The following is a 27,036-nucleotide window of genomic DNA, read 5'->3' as shown; positions in this document are numbered from 1 at the left end:
GAAAAAACCCTCTGGTCTGACAGATCCAGCCTTGATAACACTCTCTAAACCTTACTCTTTCTCTCCTCATCCTCTTCCTCCTCATCCTCCACTTCTTACATGTACTCTTCCTCCTCTCCTTCTCAGATTGTTTCCATCTATTGTTCGTATCATCATTCAGTCACTTGTGCCACTTGTGCACTCTGAGCTGGCTCATATTTTGTACAGTTGGTTTGATCACATCATTAGAAACAAGTGTGAACAATTTTGAATCGTTGCATGTAAATGATGACAACTGTGCTTTAGTTGTTTAACTTTTGCCGCTTGTGTTTAGCATTTTGCAGCAGAAATGCATCACAGTGTGATAAGTGTTTAAGTGAATGAGAATGTGTTTAGAGTTTTGCAAAAAGAGTGCATGAGATTTGCAAATAGAACCTAACTGCCTGAATGTGTTTAAGGATTAGCAGAAAGAGTGCTTTATTCGACAAATTGGTTTAAGCTAGTGAGAATTTGGTTCAGAGAATGGGGTTTAGTGTTTTAGCAATTCAGAAAAACTGTAATTAGCATTGGAATGGCCATAGTTATACACTGGTACAAATCACTCTTTTTTGGAGACACATTAGTGAGAATGTTCCTACTGTAGTAATGAAACCACTGTGTCAGATAACAGCTATTTCCTGTCTCTTATCATCTCATTCTGTTTGGCACCTCTTTCCCTTTACACTAGTAACTGACAAATGTTCTGGAAAGATTTCAACATTTTTAAGAGGTTTGTCACCAGAAGAACTAAAATGGTCAGGTAAACGCTCACGTTTTAAATACATTTCTGAAATAGCACATGCAAACAGGCGGACACACACACACACACACACACACATACACTTGGCACTCCAAGAAGTTTCAAGCTTACTCCTCTGAAAATAAGGACATTTCTAGTAACACACTAGACTAATGAAAACTGTGACATTACTCATCCTTGTGTTTTTCTTCATCTGTATGACATACTTTCCTGGAAGAAGAAATATTGAGGAGTATTTCATGTTTTTTTTTCATGCAATTTCAATCAAGAAGGTCTGAAGCTTTCATGGTTCAAAAAAAGGACGCCAAAGCATCATAAAAAAGTATCATAAATGCAATGTTTGATTCATAAACAAATCATTCTTTTGAATTAGAGCTGTTCAGGACTGATCCAGTTCACACATCTGGTCTGAGTGATTTGTTTCAGGTTTGCCTCCCCGTCCTCAAGAGACTTTGGCTACACCCAAAATCGCACACGGAGTAGTTACTACTTTCGAATAAATAACTACTTAGGGACTGTGAAAAAAGTATGTTCTGTACAGTGCGAAAAGATTCCAGATGCACTACATTTGTCAAGTGTGCAACTTCTCTCCAGTTGCTTCATGGGATAGTAAAGAGTAGCCTACTGTGTCCATTTTCGGTTACTATGCAGTTTTAGATGCAGCCTTTGAATATACAGCAGAAAAGTGAATTTGAACCATGTTTGTGATACTTTCATGATGCTTGTGCATCTTTTTGAAAGCTTCCGTCCATATTCATTGCAATTGCAAAGAGCAACTAGCAAAGCCTTCATTTATCCTTTTGTGTTCCACCGAAGAAAGTCACTCATACCGGTTTGGAATGACATGAGATGATTTACAACTTAAGTTGCTAAGACACGTCTCACTATCATTTCCTCTGCAAAACTCTTCCTTAAGCAAGTAAACCGATGGACTCATATTTGAAGCATTTTTTAGAACCTACTCAAGTTACACAAATACAAATCAGCTAAAGTTATATTAAATCAGCATTCAACTACTCAAAATTAATAGTATTAATACTACACAATATTTTCTCAAAGTCAGAAACAGATTTGTTAATAAAATGCATCATGACGCAGTGGAATCCAAAGTCATTTTATTACAAATTATTACGTTTTATATACACATTATATACATAAAACATGTACAGAGCAAGGCACAAAATGTGCAACATTTTATGAAGACAAATACCGCGGTTCTCTCCATTCTTCTGACCTTAAATAATACTGTGAATTCACATTAAAAACCTTCTTCCTGTTGAAATCCACAGACACATACACGCGTAAAAGTGGTCACCAGGTAACTTGGGAGAGAATTAATTTATGCCTTGGTACAAGGTGTGCATTAGGTTGATAAATAAGCTTGGTTTTACAGTGCTTTTTTTTTCTTCATAAATTAAAAACGTACAAAAATATATATAACGAGTATTGCGTTGTTAAGGAAAAGTCTGAGATCCACAAAACGGACATGTTGAACGCAACAGTAGAAAACATACAAATAGTATCAAAAGAATCTCAAACAATTCAGAACTTCCCAACGGTAGACAAAAATGCCCTGAGCAAGTCCAGTAACCAGTCATCATCACCTATCCGAGCTGGCCATTTGAGCAGCACAAGTTGTGTTCTACCCACCCAAACAAATATGGTGCATTATCCCACCAAATGTGTACCAAAACAAATAAAAGTGCTCAGGCCCTTCGCCGCCTTGGGTCCCTAGCTAACAGCGCTTCCTCTCAGTAGTGCAATCTGCAAAGAAATAAACAAAAAGGCAAATAAATAAATGAACAGCACAATAGATAAAATGCATAAATAGTAGGTACACATACATACCGCTTTCTAGGTTTCACTTCCCAGCCATCACGGCATTTAAGAAATGTAACTTCTTGCCCAGGCGATATCTCAGTCTTTGCAGCACAGAAGGTGAACCTGTGAATTAAATATTGTGACATTAACAATCAGTTCATTCACAACCAATAAGTGCCAAGGCAGCACTTACTTCTTCTGCGTTTCTCCTGCTTTGACTCGGATCCTTCGAACCTCCAGAACTTTTTTGTTCTGTGAACTTGACCATGACCAGAATGATGACTTGAGGTGTTTCAACACAGATGACCAGGAATCAGAAGGGCCTTCCCAGCGAAGAGAAATCTTCAGCAGATCACCAATGTCCTCTTCCGTGAAGACGAGAAATGTGTTTGTGAGGTTTAGACCAACTCCATCAGCACTGTGAAAACAGAGAAGCCGGGTCAGGTCTTCAAAAATGTATTTTAATCCTTAAAAGAACCCATACAAACGATGTTTAGCAGTAAACAGGAGAATGTACTGGAAATCTTAATCGTGAAGTGCTTACATTTCTACACTGAGGTTATCGGTATCATCATGGGACCCATATAGTTTGACGTAGAAAGTAGGATCTGCATCATCTGCGCTCTTCCTGTCGAACACATGCATCTTCATCTGATAGTGGTAACCTGGAGAGGATTGAGCAAACAACCACATTTTAGTGACTCATCATGACAGCATGTGCCTCCGAAACAAAAGAGGCTATAATTACTTACCGCCAAAAGGTGTGTCTGCGCGAGTCTTCAGGTACATTTTGCTGAAGTTTCTCCTCTTGCGCATTTTCTTGGCGTTGTAACCGATGCTGTTGCAGCGGTTCTTCCTGCAGCTCAAGCAAATGCCCTTCTTGAAACGATCAGGGCCGGTACATTGAAAAGCGTAGCTCATGTGGTCCTTGTTCATGAGGGAGTCCACGAAGAGATGCACTGCCCGCTCATGTTCACACTTCATGACTTCCACAAAGTCTGTGTGGTGACATGACAGATTTGGTAAAATGGAAGAGTTGGAATTTGGTAAAACAATAAAAAAAAATAAAATGGAAGCACTCACTTCCTGCAGCAGCAGTGGACAGCACATCTCCTAAGGAACAGCCTGGCTGTACATCCCCACCATTCGGATAAATATCAATGTGCCCAATAGGTTCCTGGATCCCAATACTGACGCCCAAAGCTCCCCGTGTGTATGTGTGCAGGACGTCAACAAAGCTCGCATCATCTGGAGAAAGCCTCTTGTGGGACTCTGCCCCCTCGAACATGGGGCCAGCTGGGTCTAAACCTATTCAAAAAGAACAGATGTTTAGAGTTGGCCTTCATGTGTGCAAAAAGACGGAGCAATTTCTTTGTTGCTTTGTTTCAACAATCAAAGTGTCCAACATAAATCTAAATCTCACCTGTTATACGTCCAATTCCTTTTACAAAGGTTCCAGCATATCCAGCAACATGAGCACCAAGACTGTATCCAATCATATGCACATCCTCAAGTTGTAGCTGCACTTCTTCCTATCAAAAACAGACACGCATTAGATTAATAATACTGTCAATCTGAGGGGAATAGCGCTAATAAATTATTATTAAATACTGAATGGGAAAAGTATTTATTCGTTCATTCATGCTATGTCTATTTAAATTCAAAATGTAAAATGATTATTTATCCAGGAGATCTATTTGGTAGATCCTGCAAATCATATGATAATGATACTCCTCCTACTACTACTACTAATAATTATTATATAAACATTAATAATAAAGTTAATCAATGGTATCAAATATTTTTCTATTTTTTATTTATTTGTGAGCTGAGTCCAACTAAACATCTGACTTAATTCAAAAGATGAAATGTGAAAAGAAACTACTATTCATCTGAGGAGGAGAGCTCTAAACTTATTTTTATATCCCTGATGAGAGCAGCTTTGCGATGTAAAAAATGTCATTATGCTTCATGCACATCGTTGCTGTAACATGCTCAGTGCCAGCCGGGGCATCCGTGTGCGAATGTGGGGGACTAATATGCTCAGCTGCTCATTTACACTGCTTGCATCTTTCCTGTATAAAAAGACCTTCAGGGTCTAAGGAACCCAGCTACGATGCATGAATATTTATTGTTCCATGAGAATACCCACAATGCCTTGGGCAAACTCCTGACATCTCAAACAACAAAAAAACATAAACAAATTGTACTTCGCCAGGACATCTGCTGTACTGAGAAAAGATGAATAACACCAACAAAGAACCAATGTCCAAGGCCACAAGCAGAGTTTTCACGGTTGCCAACGCCCACAAAGAGAAACAAGCACACCCAGTGGAATGTATAATGTAGACGTACCTGGAGCCAGTCCAAAAGGGTTGCAATGCTCTGCCCAACCCGGTGGGTATGGTTGACGGCATCAGGGTAAAGCTGGTGGGCCAGGCCCAGCCAGTCGACCACCACCACATTAGCCTCCGACTCTCGTCTCTGAACAGCAGCCACCAGCTTGTGCATCCAGCTCTCAAACATCCCACTCATCTGTGAAAGATATCACACCCTTTACCAAACCCAACCAGCAAAGTTCCAGCAATCATGTGTGAAACCCTAATATTTGCTGCACATCCGAGAAGTGAAAGTATTGGCACACTGAAGAAAGAACATTTCAGTTGTTTTACACTATTTCTGGATAACTTCCAGCATTGCATCAAAGATAAAATGTGAGGAAACTTCTGAAGATTCAAAGGCTATGGGTGTTGAAATCTTTAAAAGTCGAACCAAATATTAAAACTAGCCACATGATCATCTGGAATATCTCACCGTCCAGCCGTGGATGATCAGAATGGTCTTGACTGTGGTATTGAAGCCACACTCCTCAATGCTTTCCTTTTTCCCAGGTTGGAGGTAACAGCCGTCGTCATCAAGATCCAAAGACTTTCGCATGTTGTACTTGATTCGGTCATGAAGTAGCACTGGATCCATTGAGAAGCTGTCCTCGGCATCATCTAGAATAAATAGCAAAACCATGAATACGCTTATGTAAATCCCAAACTCTACATATAATATTGGTAAGACCAGGTGCTTGAGGCATTTCAAAGCGCTTAACTGTTTCATAAGGTTTTGAGGTTGAGTTTATTCATGGTAAGCCTTGTGACAACATCTCGTTTTAACGACTAGCTTGAACAATTGAGCTACTGTAGAGAGGGAAAGATGCAGAACACTTTTTCTAATGAACCAGTTAAACATTACAGGAATGCCAAACAGTCTTAATTTGAGTTTACAAACAGTCTGCACACTTTGAAGTGGAAGAAACCTGCGACTTTTCAACCCAAGTAAGGAAAAACTCAGTAGCATGCAACACCGGGAGTTTAACCAATTAGAAAAGGAGAAATCAAATAAAAACCATCCTGAGAAATTTTAGGTCTTTGTAAAAAGTACTTACAGGATTAATGCATACAGACATGGTCTTATGTTTTTAGAGTTGTTTTATGTATTTGCTCGATAGTTTATTTCAATTTTGTTTGTTTTCGATTAAAATGTTTGCCGTTTAATATGTTTCACTTACATCACGTGGCGGGTGATGGAAAAATATATATTTGATTACCAATGAAAATTAATGTGTAAATGAGCATGTTTCAACTGAAGATTTCGATTTCTAAACTAATTAGGAACAAATATACACTACCGTTCAAAAGTTTGGGATCAGAACGATTTTTTACATGCTATGTCTATTTAAATTCAAAATGTAAAATGATTATTTATCCAGGAGATCTATTTGGTAGATCCTGCAAATCATATGATAATGATACTCCTCCTACTACTACTACTAATAATTATTATATAAACATTAATAATAAAGTTAATCAATGGTATCAAATATTTTTCTATTTTTTATTTATTTGTGAGCTGAGTCCAACTAAACATCTGACTTAATTCAAAAGATGAAATGTGAAAAGAAACTACTATTCATCTGAGGAGGAGAGCTCTAAACTTATTTTTATATCCCTGATGAGAGCAGCTTTGCGATGTAAAAAATGTCATTATGCTTCATGCACATCGTTGCTGTAACATGCTCAGTGCCAGCCGGGGCATCCGTGTGCGAATGTGGGGGACTAATATGCTCAGCTGCTCATTTACACTGCTTGCATCTTTCCTGTATAAAAAGACCTTCAGGGTCTAAGGAACCCAGCTACGATGCATGAATATTTATTGTTCCATGAGAATACCCACAATGCCTTGGGCAAACTCCTGACATCTCAAACAACAAAAAAACATAAACAAATTGTACTTCGCCAGGACATCTGCTGTACTGAGAAAAGATGAATAACACCAACAAAGAACCAATGTCCAAGGCCACAAGCAGAGTTTTCACGGTTGCCAACGCCCACAAAGAGAAACAAGCACACCCAGTGGAATGTATAATGTAGACGTACCTGGAGCCAGTCCAAAAGGGTTGCAATGCTCTGCCCAACCCGGTGGGTATGGTTGACGGCATCAGGGTAAAGCTGGTGGGCCAGGCCCAGCCAGTCGACCACCACCACATTAGCCTCCGACTCTCGTCTCTGAACAGCAGCCACCAGCTTGTGCATCCAGCTCTCAAACATCCCACTCATCTGTGAAAGATATCACACCCTTTACCAAACCCAACCAGCAAAGTTCCAGCAATCATGTGTGAAACCCTAATATTTGCTGCACATCCGAGAAGTGAAAGTATTGGCACACTGAAGAAAGAACATTTCAGTTGTTTTACACTATTTCTGGATAACTTCCAGCATTGCATCAAAGATAAAATGTGAGGAAACTTCTGAAGATTCAAAGGCTATGGGTGTTGAAATCTTTAAAAGTCGAACCAAATATTAAAACTAGCCACATGATCATCTGGAATATCTCACCGTCCAGCCGTGGATGATCAGAATGGTCTTGACTGTGGTATTGAAGCCACACTCCTCAATGCTTTCCTTTTTCCCAGGTTGGAGGTAACAGCCGTCGTCATCAAGATCCAAAGACTTTCGCATGTTGTACTTGATTCGGTCATGAAGTAGCACTGGATCCATTGAGAAGCTGTCCTCGGCATCATCTAGAATAAATAGCAAAACCATGAATACGCTTATGTAAATCCCAAACTCTACATATAATATTGGTAAGACCAGGTGCTTGAGGCATTTCAAAGCGCTTAACTGTTTCATAAGGTTTTGAGGTTGAGTTTATTCATGGTAAGCCTTGTGACAACATCTCGTTTTAACGACTAGCTTGAACAATTGAGCTACTGTAGAGAGGGAAAGATGCAGAACACTTTTTCTAATGAACCAGTTAAACATTACAGGAATTCCAAACAGTCTTAATTTGAGTTTACAAACAGTCTGCACACTTTGAAGTGGAAGAAACCTGCGACTTTTCAACCCAAGTAAGGAAAAACTCAGTAGCATGCAACACCGGGAGTTTAACCAATTAGAAAAGGAGAAATCAAATAAAAACCATCCTGAGAAATTTTAGGTCTTTGTAAAAAGTACTTACAGGATTAATGCATACAGACATGGTCTTATGTTTTTAGAGTTGTTTTATGTATTTGCTCGATAGTTTATTTCAATTTTGTTTGTTTTCGATTAAAATGTTTGCCGTTTAATATGTTTCACTTACATCACGTGGCGGGTGATGGAAAAATATATATTTGATTACCAATGAAAATTAATGTGTAAATGAGCATGTTTCAACTGAAGATTTCGATTTCTAAACTAATTAGGAACAAATATACACTACCGTTCAAAAGTTTGGGATCAGAACGATTTTTTATGTTTTTACAGGAGTTTCTTATGCTCATCAAGGCTGCATTTATTTGATCAAAAATACAGGAAAAATGTAATATCGTGAAATATTATTATGATGTAAAATAAAATTTTTCTATTTTAATATACATTCATATCTAATTTATTCCTGTGATGCAAAGCTGAATTTTCAGCATCATTAATCCAGTCTTCAGTGTCACATGAAAAGTTAAAAAGAAGAGCATTTATTTAAAACAGAAATCTTTTCTAACAATATTCACTACCATTCAAAAGTTTGGGGTCAGTCCATTTTTATTCTTTCTTTTTTTGAAAGAAATTAAAACTTTTAGTCAGCAAGGATGTGTTAAATTGATAAGAAGTGATAGCGAAGATTTATATCATTAGAAAAGATTTATATTTTTAATAAATGCTTCTTTTTAACTTTTTATTCATCAAAGAATCCTGAAAAAAGTATCGCAGTTTCCAAAAAAATATTTGGCAGCACAACTGTTGCCAACATTGATAATTCTAATAATAAATCAGCACATTAGAATGATTTCTTACGGATGGCTGATGGAAATTCAGCTTTGCATCACAGAAATAAATTATATTTTAAAGGATATTAAAACAGAAACCATTAGTTTTATATTGTAATAACATTTTGCAAGATTACTGTTTTTTTTCCTGTATTTTTGATCAAATAAATGCAGCCTTGATGAGCATAATAGACTTATTTAAAAAAACATTACAAGTCTTACTGATCCCAAACTTTTGAACGGTAGTGTATGTGTGAATATTATATCAAACTGAGCTCAACACAGAATAACAAACGTTTTAAATTCTGTAACAGTACTTACTGCCCGGTATTCGACACGGTTTATTCTTCACAAACGTTACAATAATTATTGATTATTTTTAAAATTCCCTCAAAAGTCAAAAGGTCGTTCAAAAGTCAAATAATTTTCACCACAAAGTCACAGCGGTGGACAACGCGGCAGTCCAGATCGATGATAAAACGTGGACTTCTCTGGGCGGTAGTTTAAAAGGCACATCCGATACAAAGTGGATTGTCCGGGTTTTACTTTTGCGAGTCGCCGACACGTCAATAAAGCGGATAGTTTAACTTTCAAGTACATTTTTGGCGTTTTTCTTTGGCAGGTTCATTCGGTTCATTCACGTAGTGGTAGTCAGAACGTGAGAATGTGAGACTTAACGTATTTCTCACACGGTTTGAATGAAATCGGAGTTATTGTTAGCCGTTGTCCGTGAAAAGAACGATTGTAAACAGAAATGAGTAAAAATATAAATAATTTAGGAGTTTTGCACAATAAAGTAACCACTTACTTCATTTAAAAGTATTAAACAGCAATTAGTTAACAAACTAAAGACAATTGTCTTACCTTTCAGTTGCGTGTTCTCGTCGGGTGCAGCGGCTAAGGCACTGAATGAATGGCACAGTATAAAACATAACAAGCAAAGTGCAATTCTTATTGATTTTTCTACCATAATGTTCAGGGCTTCAAAATAGTTTCGTTGTTCTTTTGACAAACTGGAGTAGGCTAACTGAGGAAGTTTTACGTATTAATCCTTCACTAAGAGGTGTCAGGCAAGTGTATGAACCTGTCTCAGGTTGCTCATTAGAGTTTTAAATAGCTTTTTTTAGTCATCTGACCATCGGCAGATATCTACGACGAAATTCTTTCTTTCTAATTGGTCAAGCCCCTGGAACTACGTTAGAGGGCGTGGCATATATACGTTTGAATGAGTTGTAGAAGCCTGGCACAATTCTCACGCTAATGTTAACCCTATGCTCGCCGCGCTCGAGCACGCTGACGCACGGAGCATCCCAAAGGTTAACGAGCCTGCAGCAGTGCACATGACTGTGTTTGTTTACAAATACACAAACATGGGGTGTTTGTGTGTTAACGTTGCGAACACATGGGTCTTTTGGGGTCACTGTTGTTCACATTTTACAATGTAGGGTAGATGGGGCTCCTTAGGTTTTGTAGCCTATAAATTATTGCTTTATTGTCTTTACTTTTTTTAACTCAAAAATTATAACAGGAACTAAATTCCCCTAATAAAAATACAGTTCATTTTGAGAAGATGATATAGCCAATAGTATTTCATCTTTTCAAATAAAACAAGTGTTCCCATTATGGGAATGGGACACTATTGGATCTTCTTTATGCACCAAGAGCTTGTAACACTCCAAAGAGAAAGGAAAAATTTAAATTGCATCATATGACCCCTTTAAATGAATTGTCTCAATATCTCTCTCTCTCTCTTGTTTACCTCTTGGGCAATAAATGTTCATTAGATTTTTTTGGCAAAACTACAAAGTATGTTTTATATAGAGAATTTCAAAGACAAACCCACTTTGAGAAATTCACTGGAGTATAAAGTCTTGTAGAAGTGAAACAGTTCTTATCCAAAATAAAACAGTTTTACACTCAAACAATTGCAACTCTATGATAGGAACCTTTAGACTAAATGTAAACTGTATGGAATTTAGTTTTTAATTGGTACACATGTACAAGTCAAATGCAATGACTAAACTGACTGACTGCTGGACAAAAATGGGTGCATGGATTTGTTTTATATATAAACTGAATATGCACGAGCAATAGGCCTATTTTTGACATTTCCAAATATACAGTCACTGGGCAATGTGACTTTTCTTAGTTGTTTAGGCTAAAAGATCCATTTCCTAATCAAGACCAAAAGTTTTATGTAATTAAAAATAAAAAGCTTGACCAACTAGATCAGTTTGTTTCAAGGCATTGGTCAGAAGTGTCAAGAAGACAAACTGTCTTAGAAAAACATCAAATTCGAACAGACTACTGGATGTTGGTGAAATCCTAGTGTTCCTGTGGTTCAGTGGTATAGCATTGCATTAGCAGCGCAAAAGTTTGTGGGTTCAATTCCCAGGGAACACACATACTGGTAAAAAATGTATAGCCTGAATGCACTGTAAGTTGCTTTGGATAAAAGCATCTGTGTAAATTATTACTATGAATTAATTATTAAATCCAAGTGGGTCATATAGAAAAACCTTGGGCCCCTCCTTCCATTTATATAGTGGATTCTCTTTTAGAAAACACCCTGATGAAGCCTGTGCATAGAAGACAAGGGCTGCATACTAAAGAGATATATAGAGCTGAACAAAAACACTTTATTCATCAGCCACCTTCTCTGTCATAGAAGAACATTTGGACATAAAAAACATTGACCTAGTAACTAACTTTTAGTGTTTAATCAAATGATGAGGACATGGAATAATTTAGAAAAACACACACACACACACACACACACACACACACATGTGTACATACACTGATAGCCTATATAGCATTTTCTGCCACAGGTATCCAGTGGGCTTAATAGAATCTCATACAAGCTTATAGAATGTGTCAACTGTGAATCTGGGCACAGCACATTTGTTTTAGGGCAGTATATTGCAATCTGCCCTGGGTTAGGTAAGAATATAGACTATTTGGGTTAGTTTTATAGGTCATAGAATGACAACCACAGCATAGTAGACAATTACAAAACTCATTTGTTCCATTTTTCACTTTCTTTAAAGTCTTGTGTATTTGGCACTGCTATGTTACTTCTAAAATATTCTAATCCTTTTGTTCCAGGATGTTACACTTTGGTAAATGGCCTGGAAAGCGAACACTGTAGGCCTATTGAATTTCAACACATAATACAATCCAGATTTGCATTTCCGGGAGGAAAAACTAGTGTTTACAAGACAGCAATAGAAAAAAGTTAAAGTTTAGGTAAAATTATACAGGTTTCCCACGGTCATGGAAAACCTGGCAATATGTGTGAATTATAAAACAGTGGAAATCAAAAACTCAAAGACGCTTTATTTTTTAATAATTACAAATAAAGTCTGTAATATAGCCTAATAAGTAGGCTATTACTAAATTAATCTAAATAAGGTAGAAATGAGCTCCAAAACTAAATTTGAATAACTGCATTCGTTTCAGAACTTCAATAATTTGGGTTCAAATATTATTCAGAGATTATATTTACATGATCTATATATCACATGCCTGGCTTTTTGTCTGCTCAGGCTGTTTTAAGATCTGTGCCGGCTTTTAGGTCAGGTTTTTGCGGAATTTCCTGCTACGTTTATAGACGTGTATTCATTAAATTATTATTTTTATTTTGGACTTTTATATCACATAGAGACAATGCGATAAATTGTGTTTTTGCAGACGTTTTACGTCTTTTTAACACAGAACCGGAAATAGTTTTGTTGTGAGTGTGACGCGTCGAGACGCGCGAGCTGTGCCTGTGAGGAGGAGTAGGTGATCAGTTACTATGGCAGCTTCCACTGCATTAACAGTGAATTATACTAGAATACAGACATTAACATCATATTTCCAGCATTTTCGATCAAAACGATGGATTAATCTGAAAACAGTCAACCGGAGAAGCCCTTTTTGTCAGTCACTGAAAAGGTTAGGACTGAATTTCCCCCCTGGTGCAGATAAACAAAGCTTGCATGTGTTCATATGCAAAACACGCGTGTTTTCTTACTGGAACAGCATATCATCTGGTTTGTAGAGTCTGTATCTATATAAACATGACATACAGGACATATAGTCATCGTTTGAGGAGGTCGATTCATTCAGCAAATACATTTTGTGTGTTTGAATATTCCGCCACCATGTGGGTGTCATCGATACTGGCAATGAGATGCTTAAACAGAGATTTAAGTACATTGCAGATGGATTATAACGGTTTGGATTATTTTTCCATGTGTCTGTCACGGTGTATTGTTACATATATGTTATGTTTGTCACATAGACATGCTGCCACTGTGGTCTCGGGGACAGAACTTGCTCGGCAGATCCATAAAGAAGTCCAGAGTGATATAGCGAAACTAGTGGCCCAAGGCAACAGGAGACCTCATCTGAGTGTCATCCTGGTGGGAAATGATCATGCCAGCCACACTTACGTGAGAAACAAAACCCGAGCAGCTTCACTGCTTGGTGAGCAACACAGTCAATATAAACTTCAACGTTTTGATATGGAGGCAATGGTTCACAGCAAGAGGCCCACTAGGGGGCCTCTGCAAACTTCTCTGGAGGCCCCAGTTAAATGTATTTAAATTAACATAATCCTAATTAAAATGTAAAAAAATCCTAAAAATACATACAACTTTATACTTTATATTACAACAGATGTAACGGTATTTACGGAAGCCCATTTCTGCCACGGAATAAATAAAAATGAAAGAGGTACTTGTAACTTTTTATCTCACAATTTTGATTTTTATCACAATTCTGAGATGTAAAAATTGCAAGATATAAACTCGTAATTCTGAGAAGAAAAGTCTGGATTTTGAGATATAAACTCGCAGTTGCAAGAAAATCAGACTTGTGAGAAAAAGTTGCAATGACCTTTTTTCTTTTTCCATGGCAAAAACAAATAAACAATTGTGAGATGTAAATTCAAAATTCTGAGAAAAATAGTCAAAATTGCAAGTTGTAAACTTGGAATTGTGAAAAAAAAAGTCAGAATTCAGAGTTTCTATTGCACAATCCTGTGTTTATATTTTGCAAAGTCCGAACTGTGAGATAAAAAGTCGTAATTAGCTTATTTATTATAATTTTTTAATTCTGTGGCAGAAACAGGCTTCCATGCAAATCACATTAAATAGGAGGGCCTTAAAATATTGTCTCAGAAATATCAAAAATAGAACAACTTGTATAAAGATTTCAAGTTGCTTTTAAAAGCAAAGACAACTGTTTTTCTGCATTAATGCTTGCTTTTACGTCTTTAATTTTACATAAAGTCACTGATTTTACAGTACGATATGAATCATGTGTTTACTAATCTCTTCTTCAAATGGTACTTGTTTGATAAGGCATGTCAAGCAGCACAATCTTCAGGCCATCATCAGTATCTCAGGAAGAGATGTTGGAACTGATAGACAAATTCAACAGAGACCGAAGCATCAGTGGGCTGCTGGTCCAACTCCCTCTTCCAGGTACTGTATTATTCTGCTGGATCAAAATGTGAAACGTCAAAATTATCAAAATGTAAAATATGAATTGCGAATAAAAATAGGGTCATTCATCGCTAGGATCTTTACTGTAGTGAAACAAGCTAAATCTAATTGTGAAAGTACTGTAGTTTTCTATTTCCTTAGCTAATAAAACCACAACTTGCTGAATGTATCTGGATCAGGTTTGCAATAGTGAATTCATATTTTGAATGCATCTCTCTCTGTCAGAGCGCATCAACGAGAGAGCCATATGCAATGCTGTCGCCCCAGAAAAAGACGTTGATGGATTCCACATAGTAAACACTGGAAAACTCTGCTTGGACCAGAGGTGCATGGTGCCAGCCACAGCAGCGGCAGTGTGGGAAATCATCAGAAGAACGGGTTTGTGACAGCTTTCAGAGAACTGAGATTAAAATCTTCTTTGAGTTGTAGAATAGTTTCTCAGACATCTCATATTGCATCCCCAGCAGAGATGTGATTGGGTTGCCTATGATTACATTAGTTAGCAGCAGGTATAACAACAGTATCTGATGTCAGTTTATATTACTTACACATTTGAAAATATTGCTTTGCAATCATATCTGTATTTTGATGGTTTTTCCATGCCGTGGGCATTTGTGAAATTGAGTTATAAATGTTTACTCAAATTCTATACTAGCGGTCAAAAGTTTGGGATACCTAACATTTTTTTAATGTTTATGAAAGAAGTCTCTTATGCTCGCTAAGGCTGCATGTTTTTTTTTTCTATTTGAATATATTTTAAAATGTAATTTATTTCTATGATGATAAAGTAGAATTTTCAGCAGCCATTACTCTAGTTCACTTGATCCTATTCTAATATGCTGCTAATTATTATTGGTGATCAGTTATTAATAATGGTTGTTATTAATATCAGTATTTTGGTGTTTAATATTTTTGTTGAAACTCCAATGCATTTTTTCAGGATTCTTTGATGAATAGAAAGCTCAAAAGAACAGCATATTTCTTAAATCTTTTCTAACATAGCCTTTACTGTTACTTGTTCTGATCTGGTACTGATCAAATGAATGCATCCCATAAGAGTATATATATATTTTTTTTTTTTTTAAATGGTAGTTGAATGATAGTGTGTCACCATTTCCACAAAAATATTAAGCAGCAAAAACTATTTGAACATTGATATTAATAAGAACTGTTTCTTGAGTACCAAATCAACATATTAGAATGATTAGACTGAAGTAATGGCTACTGAAAACTTAGCTCTGCCATCACAGGAATTTTTTTTTATTTATATATATATATATATATATATATATTTGAATAGAAAACAGTTATTTTAAATTGTAATAATATTTCACAATCTCAAACTGCAGCCTTGGTGAAAATAAGAGACTTCCTTTAAAGGGGTCATATGATGCGATTTCAATTTTTCCTTTCTCTTTGGAGTGTTACAAGCTCTTGGTGCATAAAGAAGATCTGTAAAGTTGCAAAGACTAAAGTCTCAAATCCAAAGATATATTCTTTATAAAAGTTAAGAGTCAGTCAAGCCTACCTAAAATGGCTCGTTCTAACACACCCCTACATACCTACGTCACTATGTGGGAAGATTTGCATAACGCCGCCCAAATGTTCACGCAAAGAAAGAAGGTGTAACTTTTATTCTAGCTGTAGTACTGAGGAGAAACAATAATGTACAGTTTGTGGAAAATAATGTGGTTTTTGAACCTTAAACCGCATAAACACATTTCATTACACCAAATACACAAAATAATGTTCTTTTTAACAGCATCATATGACCCCTTTAAAAACATTGAAAAAAACATTGAAAAACTTAATTATTCTAAACTTTTGACCACTAGTGAATGTCCCTTTTTTTTCAGGCATTGAAACAGTTGGAAAAAATGTTCTTGTCGTTGGGCACTCCAAGAATGTAGGAATGCCTATCGCAATGCTGCTGCATTCGGTTAGAAACCATGAACGGCCGGGAGGTGAGATTTGTGTCATTACCTTATTATTATTATAATTTTTTGTAGTATTTTATATTTTTATTTTTGAAATCCTATAATATATAAATAGATGTGCTTGCAGTTGGAGTTTTGAAGTCCCAAGCAGCATCCTACAATTCACATTGCACTATACTCCGTTTTAACCCTTTTTTATTTAATTTTCTTGTTACAATATTCATGAACATTTACGTTTAAGAAATTACACCAACACTTACATTTCCCAAAAACCTAGGAAACTGTGCCAAAAAGCCGAATGCAATGCATTTTTTTTTAAATGCTAGATATTAAGATGACTGTAGCGTTGTTGTTGTTTTTAGTTTGTGTTTAGTTTGAAAGTACAAGTAGTTACAGCAAACTGATCATTCTGTGAAAAGTAAAACTTTGTTTTTATTTAGCTGTTTTTTCATTGCGATATGTTTTCAAAAGGCACATTTTCAGAATTTCAATCAATAATCTACAACCGAGTCACCTCGCTTTTTGAGGGGAGTGAGATCATTGCGAATTACAAATTCACAGAATGAACTCTGGATGTGGCCGCTGATGACGCAAGCTGTCACATCATTACTATCGAGAATAAACATTTTTACCAAACCTGTAATAACCTTCTCAAGCAGTAATGGAAAACTGCTGAGAAAACATCATTCATCATCCTTAACCATGTTATATTTAAAATATATAGTAGGCGGTAGTATATTGTTTGTTTTAAAATCCATTTATACTGCATGTGTAAACAGAATACAAATAAAGACATGCAAAGTAAACATATTGTTTTCAAAAATCCCTATTTCTTTGCATTGAATTAAACGGTGATTAAAATATTAGCTTGAACCTATCCTAAATAGTTTTGTGTAGTTTTGAATAGTTTTTACCTTGAAAAATGTTTGATAGTGCATCATAACTTTTGATTGGCATGTCTCCAGAAACAAGATCAGTTATAATTGTTAGAGGATTGATTTATATAGATATCAGTGATTAGGATTAGGTTTGTGCAAGATTTTGACTATTTCACAGGTAAAAGGCAAGACGTGTGAAGTGAGTTGTGAAATCTGATAGTAGGTTTTTTCACAATGAGAGAAGCAGCCCTGAATCAGTTCTGCATCCATTTTTTTGTGACTCATAGCCTTATAGTATAAAAGGTGAACATGTGATTACCTGTAGAAACTTCAAGGTTTTGGCAAAACCTCCTAAATATGTCTAATGTTGAGGTTCTGTGACAGGATGAGTATCGCATTATAATGAATCATTCCCGTCATTTTTAGTTACTACACCCATGGAGTTACAGTAGCTATGTTAATTCCACAGAATGTAACCTGTGATTAGCCAAATTTGATAGCTTTTAGTTTATGTGGTGGTGTACAGCTACACATTCTGGGAATTTCTGCTTATGAATGTAATCGTCATGCTGGTGAGCGGAAACCACCAACTATGAACATTTTTTGTAAATGATTGTGTGGAATGGACAAAAGATGGGAGTTGGCACTTTAAAAATGGCATGAATTTCCTGGTGCCTGCACACAATTAACTACTATGAAATGTTTAAATGTTTTAACATTGATTTTCTGGAAATGATTTACGATAAATGATTTGCATGGCAATCACATTTTAAATCTGAAACTGTTTAACTGTTTAACTAACTAAAAACATATTATATTAGATTCAACAATGAAATAAACTAATAAACAAAATACTGTCTTTTAGGTGATGCCACGGTTATCATGGCTCATAGATGCACTCCTCTACCACGACTGAAGGAACTTGCCAGTCTGGCTGACATAGTGATTGCGGCTGCAGGTCAGCTCTTTGTGTCCTGGTCAGATACTCTGTAACATTATTACATGGCTGTCTAGAATACTCTATTTTGATTGGTCAGTAGCTGCATTCTGTGGTCAAATATCATTGTGTAATGACTGCTAAACTGTATAATTTATGAATTTATTACGTCCATGTATTTACTTATTTGGTAAGTATCCATGCAGTAAGTGGGATGATGTACAGTAAGCCATGTTCATTTTGTAATAATTACTTTTTACTTAGACTTTGGCTATGCAACATATTAATCCAGATCTGCACTTATTTTTGCGGAAATACCAAACAAATTAAGTTTGAATGAGTTTGAACATTATCTGTATTTTATTCGAACTTGTGTTCTGTCATTCTAACATTTTAGTCTACAGCAGTGGTTCTCAAACCTCTCCATGAAGTACCCCCAGCACTGCACATTTTGTATGTCTCCCTATATCTGACACACCCACTTCAGGTCTTGCAGTCTCCACTAATGAGCTGATCAGCTGAATCAGGTGTGATAGATGAGGGAGACATACAAAATGTGCAGGGCTGGGGGTACTCCAGGACAGGTTTGGGAACCACTGGTCTACAGTGTATATAAATATTAATTGAATAAGATAGAGAATGTGTCTTTGTGAACGGTTGGTTTTAATCTGTAACAACAGGTGTACCTCACTTAATAACGGCAGATATGGTAAAAGAGGGAGCTGCAGTTATTGATATCGGCATCAACCGCATGCAGGACCCCATCACTGGTAAACTTCGTCTTGTTGGAGATGTGGATTTTGAAGGTAAATGACACACGACTGCTTTAGTGTTCTTATGGTACTCGTTTCAGAATCTTTTAGTTTAGTGTTGCTTTAGTATTATTTTAATACTAATACTAATTTAGTATTAAACTAATACTAATTTAGTACTAAATACTATTTATAAATATTTTGAATTAGCTTGTATTTTTATATTTTCAGTTTTCAATTAAATTTTTGTTTTAGTAATTTTGTCGTGTTCTTTTGTCATTTTTATTTATTTTGACTTCGTAACTTAGTAGTTCAACTTCCGCATTTCTCTTTTTTTCATGTTTTTTTAAGGTAGGTTTTTTTCATCTCATATTTATATTTGAATTCAGCATTATTTTAAATAAAACAACATTAATTTTTAATAGTTTTAGGTTTTAGTAAACAATAACAACACCAATATGGTTCATCCAAAAATGGAAATTATTTACTCACCCTTAAATCATTCCAAGGTAATGAGCTTCAAGCTTCAAAAAGGATGCAAAATCACCATAAAAGTACTAAAATCATCAATAAAAGTGGTTCATACAATGTGTGCGGTGTTTTACAAGTCTGCTGAAGTCAGCTTTGTGTTATTCACCAACAATTTGTCCCTCCACTGAGCTTTTAAGTCAGTGAGTTTAACTTGAAAACTGAATCAATGCAATTCTTAAAGTTCCCATGAAATCAAAATTAAAGTTTTGGCTGGCATATCCTGTCAAATGCGGCTTTACGGAGCTCAACGGCTCTGAACGGCTCTAGCCCAAGCTGTGATATAAACGAACGCTATTGGCTATTTTAAAAAGGGGCGGGGCTGCTTGATATGTCCCGCCCTGTCTTCCTGTTTCAGTTAAAATGACGTCAACACATAGAGTAATGCTGTGTGTTTCTAAGCATTTCAGGGGACCTTTAAATTAATCATTTGGTTTGGTTTTGTGAAGAGAGTCATCTGATTCATTTAAAAGAGCCGATATGGAAAAAAAAAAATTGTACAAGGTTTTCAGTGAATAATGATTTATAATTCAATCTGACTTGAGAAGGAAGATAAATAATATGGGTTTGCAATGACAGAATTTCATTCATTTTTGAGTGATCTGTTATAATAATTCTGCACGTGCGTCAAGTCAGTGTATCTGATATCGTGTCTCAATCCCTCTAGGGCTCTGTTTGGCTCATTGTGTGTTGGTTGGTTGCCTGGAAGTCACTTAGCAACACGATTTATAGTTTGATTTATTTTCTCTTGGAAGTATAAAAGAAATACTTGGCTTAGGCAGAGCTCTTAGTGTTATTTAAGAAATGGTTTGTTTTTGTCTCCCCAATCAGCTGTGAAGGAGAAGGCTGGATTCATCACTCCTGTGCCTGGAGGAGTCGGCCCAATGACCATCGCCATGGTAATGAAAAACACAGTCACTGCTGCCAAAAATGCTCCAACATACTGAACAAACACAAAACCTGCCATTATGGGTGGACAAGATACAAGCACTTCAGTCTGGATACTTTAATTGGCACTATTTGTCCGTATCTTGATTATAAACGCAAGCCCCTGCAAGCTTCCTCTACAACATCCTTCCCTGCCCGTCGGCAAGCTGTAACAGGCTGTTCTAGCTGGCACGGCAGCCATGCATGGCTATGACGTTAACTACACCCTAATTCTTTTCTTCAAAATTAGAGAGATGCCTCCTCACTGATTCTAAGTAGCTGCTACAGTATTATTATTTTGTCGGAGCCGAGAAAATAAGGAGGGTTTACTGTGCAAGTGTAACATTACCTCCCTGACAATGCATGGGTGAAGCCGGAAGTCTCAGTTGCATCATCCTCACTGAGAGTTTCGGTACGACTTGACTGGCTGCTCAACAGGTGACCTCATGGCAGCGTAATAGACGGTTCTCAGATATCTGACAGATGAATCTGTTGACACCGAGACAAACAGGACATTAACACATTTTCTCAGGAAATCATTTTAAAAGTGTTGTTTGAATTAAAAAAAAACAAAATGGCAAAAAATAACACAAGGATGCTGCTGTATTTAATATTTATTTATTCATCTACCTATGTAAGGTATTATTTATGCATTGTTTATTATACATAAATGTGTTTTTGTTTAAAAAAATCCTAGTTTTGGTATAAATCGCTTGTATTTATGATTTTTAGCCCCATGAAGTATTTCATATTATTTTTCTGCTTTATTTATTAGTGTGATTTATGGCATGTTCTTGACATTAAACACTGTTTTTTTTGGCATTTTGGGTCCTTTACATTCAAACTGCCAATAAAAAAATATACATTTCAATATATCCGATGATTCCCTGAGACATTTCGTGGACATATTTTGCGCTATAAAAAATAAAAAAATAAAAAAAAATAAATAAATATATATATATATATATAAAATATATATATAAAAATATAAAAATGACTTGAAAGTGAAGTCAGAGTAATTTGTGCTACTTGCATGCTTCTGAAGTTTTAAAATATAATAATATCTCTGAATGAGGAACAGACCAGAATTTTAAGTCAATATTCAATGAAAATCATCCCTTCCTGTGTAAAACTCAAGAATAGCAAGCAAAAACCATGACGTTTGGCACCATTGACATCAAACGTGGCGTGACATGTCTTGGCACTGTCAATATGGGGTGCTGTGTGTATATTAATGAGGAAAAAAAATTAACTTAAATGATTTTAGCAAATGGCTGCAATATAACAATGAGTGAAAAATTGAAGGGGGTCTGAATACTTTCCGTACCCACTGTATATGCGAATCTGAATGAGATTTGAGAGATATGGCAGGAGTCGAATGGACTACTTTTACTGTGCTTTTTGTCATTTTTGGTCACCACTCGCTATTATTGTATGAAAGAGATCAGCTCAGATATTCTGACTAACATCTTTTGCATTACATGAGAGGGAATAAATGATGACAGAACTTTCATTTTTGGTAAACTATCCCTTTTAAGGCTCTTGTGTTGCTAAAGATTTCACTTCAGAAATCAATATACCTATTTCAGTCTGTGATTCTTTAAAAAGGTATTTGATTCTTGCTGTTCTTAAATATTGGTGGTTTACAAGAAGAAGCTGTGAATGAAAGAGTCTTCATTAATGAACCTGCTCATGGAAGATTTAAAGGCATAGTTTACTCAAAAACCAACACTGTCATCATTCACTCGCACCCTCAAGTCGTTCCAAACCTGTATGACTTCCTCCTGTGAAGCAGAAAACAAGACATTTTGTGAAATACAATGGAAGTCAATAACCACAATGTTTTGGTAGCCAACATCCTTAAAAATATCTTATTTTGTGTTCCACAGAGAAAAGTAACTTTACAACGATATGAGAGTGAGTAAATGATGACAGATTTTAAATTTTTGCCTTTAATGTGTAAAATGTTTTATTTTATTTTATTTTTTTTTTAAACAATGTGATGGATAATGTACCAAATGTCATTGATCCAACATCAAACCCCCATCTGATAGATAGATTTTTAATAGTTCTGTCAAAAGATTAATTGCGATTAATCGTGTCCAAAATAAGTTTTTGTTTACATAATATGTGCATGTATATATTTCAGAAAAATGTGCTGTTTATATATTAAATATATTTATATATAATATAAATTATATGAATATAAATATATACATGTAAATATTTTCAAAACATATACTGTATGTGTGTCTTTATATATATATATATATATATATATATATATATACATAATAAATATACACAGTACACAATATATTATGTAAACAAAAACTGTTATTTTGGATGCGATTAATCGTTTGACAGCACTCATTAAAAAAAAAAAAACTAAATTAGAAGTTGGGAAATCAGTTAGATCATTGACAGTGCCAATAATTTAAGATTATTGCTTATTATGTGATATACTTGACATATCCAATTTGCTGTTGAGATGAATGTTCCGAATTGATCTTTCAAAATCATTAAAATATTTCATTGCTAAAATTATGTCTTCCCCCATAAACGCTTAAAAATATGAAATAACTGATTCTCATTTTTTTGGCAATTAGATTATATCTACACTGTGTCCAACAGCTAAATATGATGTCAAATTGCTGGTTACAAGTTACAGGTAAATGATATATAGACTGCAGAGTTTAGTACGTGAGAAAGGTTATTTTTTTTATTGTAATTAATAAAAAACACAAGAGTGACTACCCAAAAAAGAATAAAATGTGTAAAAATGTGCAAAGCATTCAAAATAGGATGCTTTTTTTTTTTTTTCGGGAATACTTCTTGCTTTCATTATGTGACAGGAATGTAATGGGACATGAGTGTCAGTAAAACATAAAATTTAACAATTAAAATAATACTTTGTGTCTGTAATTAGACTTTTCTTTAATATCACTTGTGCCAATAACTATGTCAAAAGCCTGTTTTTGCAGCTGCAGGCAAATACTTTGGTCACTGAAAAAAAAAAATGTGGGGCAAAACACGCCTGTGCACGCTGCTTGCCTGTGGACCAGGAAGTGATGCGGAGCATTGTACAGGTATGGGTAAAAGACTCTGGAATCACTGCAGTTCCTGTCACTAGTTAAAATGATTGGCTACCATTAGTGACGCAGAAAAGGATATAGAAGGATGGTATAAATTGTGGGGAAAAACCACTTTCATTTGGAGAGCAGCCGAAGTTTGAAGAAAACCGGACAAACCCAGAATATCCAGTCAGAACTGAACCTGTATTTGGGCCACAGCATGACACAGCAAGTGGATAAAAGGTGTTTGCACTATCAGGGTGAGTTATAATACTTTTCATAACACAAAATAGATAATGAGCTTACAACCAAATGACTGTCTAATACTTTAAAGACGAAGTATAGTTACTAAAATATATTCTTAAAACTCTATCAGTAATTGGATTGATGGTAGTGTTAGCCGTCTTCTCTGGACTTGGAGACACTAAAGAGAAGTCAGAGGATGCGATCCTATACAACACAACACACAGTAACGGTAAGTACTTCAAAATTATTATATATTATTATTTTGAAAGACTGCAACTTATTGTTTTTTAAAAATGTCTCTTACCAGGCTGCATTTATTTGATCAAAAATTACAGTAAAACTATTAAAAGAACAGTTTTTTATTTTAATATAATTTATTATCGCTCTCTCTCTCTGTATATATACTCTAATTATAGTTTGTTGACATGTAGATGCTAAGTTACTTATAGTTAGTATGATGGCTAAAGTGGACTAGCTACTGAAATAAAGTGTGACCCTTTGTTTTATATGAAATGAGCAAACATGTAATTTCAAATATGCACTGCTAAGAATGCAGGTTCTTTGGCATGTGGACACAAGTCTGAATGCCTATCCATGCTTAACTGTCTGGGTGTGTGTGGGTGTCTATCAGCAGGAAGTGGAGAGGAACCGCGAGTTTTGGCTATTCAAAGGCCCTGCGGTCCAGAACACGAGGGATTCTGTGTCAATGGCGTATGTTCCTACTCCTCCGACCTGGAAACCCCTATCTGTCGGTGAGAGCAGCCACCAAAAACAACTCATCTACTCAATAATCCTACATTTTAAACCTCATCAATCAATTGACACTGATCAAGTCTTGATTATCTAGTTCATGTTGGTTTGTTTCGCAAACTAGCAAGTTGCAAAGCTTGGGTTGTGAATAAAGCCTTGTGGATGTTTATAAAATAGGATGATCTCTTACAAATATCCCACCCAAATTTCCTGTTTCACAAGGAATCGACATGTGGAAAAATAACTGTAGTCAACAGGCCATTTCATAGGGTGTTTAACTGTTGAAAACGATGGATTCCAAGACCTTCCTAACAAATGTGATTTCTGCTGTCTTTAGGTGTGACAAAATGTACAGCGGTGTGCGCTGTGAACATGTTATTTTGGACACCCAACAATTGTCTAGTCCTGAAGAAGTCATTGGAATTAGCTGTGGTGTAGTTTTATTACTGGGAATCATCGTCGGACTGATGTACTGCTGTTTAAAGAAAAGGTAAAATCCTGAATACAGCGTTTAGCCTTTTATTATTAAAGTAGCAACTGCTTTGTTTATTGATTATTTTTTAAATGTATTTCTTTATTTTAAATTGTTATTTACTTCCTTAAACTTTAAATGTAATATTATCAGGCAATATTTGTAAATCAATGACAATGGAAGCATTCATTAAACGTTTAAATATTTTCTGGTTTATACTTCACAGGTGTCGGAAGTCATCACCACCCTACAAGAACTATGGCTCTGAAAACTCTGTTTAATTTATTGGACCAGATATAATTCATGCTCTTAAATAAAGTGCTTTTAGGCCTAAGACAAGAAGGAGGACAAAATATCAAGACCGATTCTACCAGCGAGACAGGCCAGACTGTGGAGTAGAGACACTACACCCTCTAGAGGACGGATGGAAAATGGCAAAGAAACACTTGGTGAAACTTTGCAAATCTCCATGTTCCACAAAGGACACATTAATCAATGTAATGTATTACAATAGCTGTCACAATGGGAAAATGCAGGTTGTTCAACACAATTATTTTACATTAATTACAAGTTATACTATAACTTGGGCACTGTAATGTAAAAATCATTTACTAACATTTAAAAAACTGCATGTAGATTGCATGCATTTTTGTTTATCTATAAGCAAATTTCCTAGGCTGCCTCCGTTATGAATGTATTATGTAAGTGCACATAGGTATTTATTGCACAGCTATAAACATGATAATACTAAATATAAAAACTAAACTGCGAATGTACTTGTATCAGATATTTATTTATTGACAAATTTGTATAAAATTTGCACCTAAAATAAAAAAATAAATAAACAGTGAAAATGTATTTTGTTTGAAATTACTGTCACATTGCTGCATTATGATCTTTATGATCTCAGCTCAAGCATTATTAAACTCAATAACTGTAAATGTATTGCAGGGTTTCATGTTGTAAGTTGCTTGAAAAATGAAAAGCAGATCGTATTATTTTAATAAAAAATTTCAATATGTAGAATAAATGTTTTTCTGTATTCTGAAAAGAACGATTTTCAAAAGATAGATAGCAAGCACCCCTAATAATGGCAATTAAAAACATGTGTTTTTCATTTATGAATTTTAATAGAGAAAGGACAAACGTGTTGGTACACTAAACAGTGTTCAAACAGAAACCAGAATGTAATTTCTGTTTTCATAAAACAGTGTACACATAAAAAGTTTAATTTGGTACAAACAGATGTTTTATTGTAAATTGGTCAATCTGGACCACTAATAGAAAACAGGAAGAAAGTACTGAATATTCAAGTTATAGTCAATATAGGCATATGGAAAGACAGAAATCAAACTTTTTCAATATGAAGTTGTGCCTGTGGCACTGGACCCAGCATTACAAAGACGTACTGACAGGAAATTAAAGCGCCTGTCTGTCCTGCTAAGCGTTTAGAAAACTTTCTGATGCTCCAGAGTTGTGTGAGGAATTTGCCCCAGCATCTGTAAAACATAAGAATGTTACATTGAAAGTTCAGGCAATAGAAATCAAGATACAGTGCAGCACTGTACTTACGCCTCACTCTTCTCAAAAGAGTGTTGAAAACATCTGTAAGAGTCGTTCTGTTGGAAGAACTGCTTCTGCCATAGGAATGGGCACCAGAGCTTGAAGTCTATGATAGGAAAGATGCCAATGTGTTTTATAAAAAATGTTTTTGCATGAAAAACCTGAGAATAATAAACTAGGAAAATGTGTTTACATGTGTGGCATGAGATCCAGTGCCTCTAGTGATTCTCAATCTTCTTTTAAGTGCCTCCCGAACCTGTTAGGAGAAGAAAAAAAAAAACAATCATCTCAGTCACCAAATACTTAGAAAGGAATGTTAAGCACAGTTCATAAAGCAGAAAACTCAGCTCTTACCTTCTTTTCCATCAGTGTCCCAAGGACCAGTATGAAGAAGCCCTGAAATTAGTGAACCGGTCATACAAGTTAGTTGTTCTTTATTTGATAAACTGTGATAATGATGTGAAATGTATAAATCCTTTAATATTCCAGGTTTAGTACAAGTTAAGATTAAACAACAGCATTTGTGACCATGGACCACAAAACCAGTCATAAGTGTCAATTTTTCGAAATTGAGATTTATACATCA

At 35.6% G+C, this 27,036-nt stretch overlaps 3 protein-coding genes and 1 long non-coding RNA gene across 8 annotated transcripts in view; 2 read left to right on the top strand and 2 right to left on the bottom strand.

The window, feature by feature from the left end:
* The window catches only part of LOC107667540 (probable bifunctional methylenetetrahydrofolate dehydrogenase/cyclohydrolase 2), a 29,619-nt gene extending 8,714 nt beyond the window's left edge, over positions 1-20,905 (top strand). The window contains exons 1-8 of one of the 2 annotated variants that reach the window (XM_016459219.1): positions 12,612-12,830; positions 13,180-13,364; positions 14,243-14,365; positions 14,612-14,764; positions 16,243-16,350; positions 18,067-18,159; positions 18,819-18,944; positions 20,250-20,905. In XM_016459219.1, coding sequence (XP_016314705.1) covers positions 12,691-12,830; positions 13,180-13,364; positions 14,243-14,365; positions 14,612-14,764; positions 16,243-16,350; positions 18,067-18,159; positions 18,819-18,944; positions 20,250-20,365 — 1,044 coding nt within the window. In that variant the 5' untranslated portion in view covers positions 12,612-12,690 and the 3' untranslated portion in view covers positions 20,366-20,905. Of the gene's footprint in view, positions 1-12,611; positions 12,831-13,179; positions 13,365-14,242; positions 14,366-14,611; positions 14,765-16,242; positions 16,351-18,066; positions 18,160-18,818; positions 18,945-20,249 lie in introns of those variants that run through there. The other variant, XM_016459220.1, reaches the window with a different exon arrangement.
* Positions 2,184-5,598, bottom strand: LOC107667539 (endothelial lipase-like). Its single transcript, XM_016459218.1, has 9 exons — positions 5,414-5,598; positions 4,955-5,134; positions 4,023-4,131; positions 3,683-3,907; positions 3,352-3,597; positions 3,144-3,264; positions 2,793-3,017; positions 2,627-2,722; positions 2,184-2,542 (listed from the first exon to the last, which is right to left on the bottom strand). The coding sequence occupies exons 1-9, from the start codon at positions 5,573-5,575 to the stop codon at positions 2,530-2,532; spliced, it is 1,377 nt and encodes a 458-aa protein (XP_016314704.1). The 5' UTR covers positions 5,576-5,598; the 3' UTR covers positions 2,184-2,529.
* Positions 20,906-23,266: 2,361 nt separating the features above from the next.
* Positions 23,267-27,036, top strand: part of epgn (epithelial mitogen homolog (mouse)) — a 5,272-nt gene continuing 1,502 nt past the window's right edge. The window contains exons 1-5 of one of the 4 annotated variants that reach the window (XM_016459250.1): positions 23,267-23,679; positions 23,796-23,894; positions 24,300-24,417; positions 24,753-24,905; positions 25,114-25,260. In XM_016459250.1, coding sequence (XP_016314736.1) covers positions 23,640-23,679; positions 23,796-23,894; positions 24,300-24,417; positions 24,753-24,905; positions 25,114-25,168 — 465 coding nt within the window. In that variant the 5' untranslated portion in view covers positions 23,267-23,639 and the 3' untranslated portion in view covers positions 25,169-25,260. Of the gene's footprint in view, positions 23,680-23,764; positions 23,895-24,296; positions 24,418-24,752; positions 24,906-25,113; positions 25,261-27,036 lie in introns of those variants that run through there. The other 3 variants (XM_016459249.1, XM_016459251.1, XM_016459248.1) reach the window with 3 other exon arrangements.
* Positions 26,353-26,914, bottom strand: LOC107667562 (uncharacterized). The gene is made up of 4 exons (XR_001631793.1): positions 26,805-26,914; positions 26,644-26,706; positions 26,460-26,556; positions 26,353-26,386 (listed from the first exon to the last, which is right to left on the bottom strand). It is a non-coding gene; the product is annotated as an uncharacterized LOC107667562 (long non-coding RNA).

The sequence above is a fragment of the Sinocyclocheilus anshuiensis genome, unplaced genomic scaffold (genome assembly GCF_001515605.1).
Source record: "Sinocyclocheilus anshuiensis isolate Anshui unplaced genomic scaffold, SAMN03320099.WGS_v1.1 scaffold1132, whole genome shotgun sequence".
Classification (NCBI taxonomy): domain Eukaryota; kingdom Metazoa; phylum Chordata; class Actinopteri; order Cypriniformes; family Cyprinidae; genus Sinocyclocheilus; species Sinocyclocheilus anshuiensis.
This window is presented reverse-complemented; position numbering and strand designations above follow the sequence as displayed.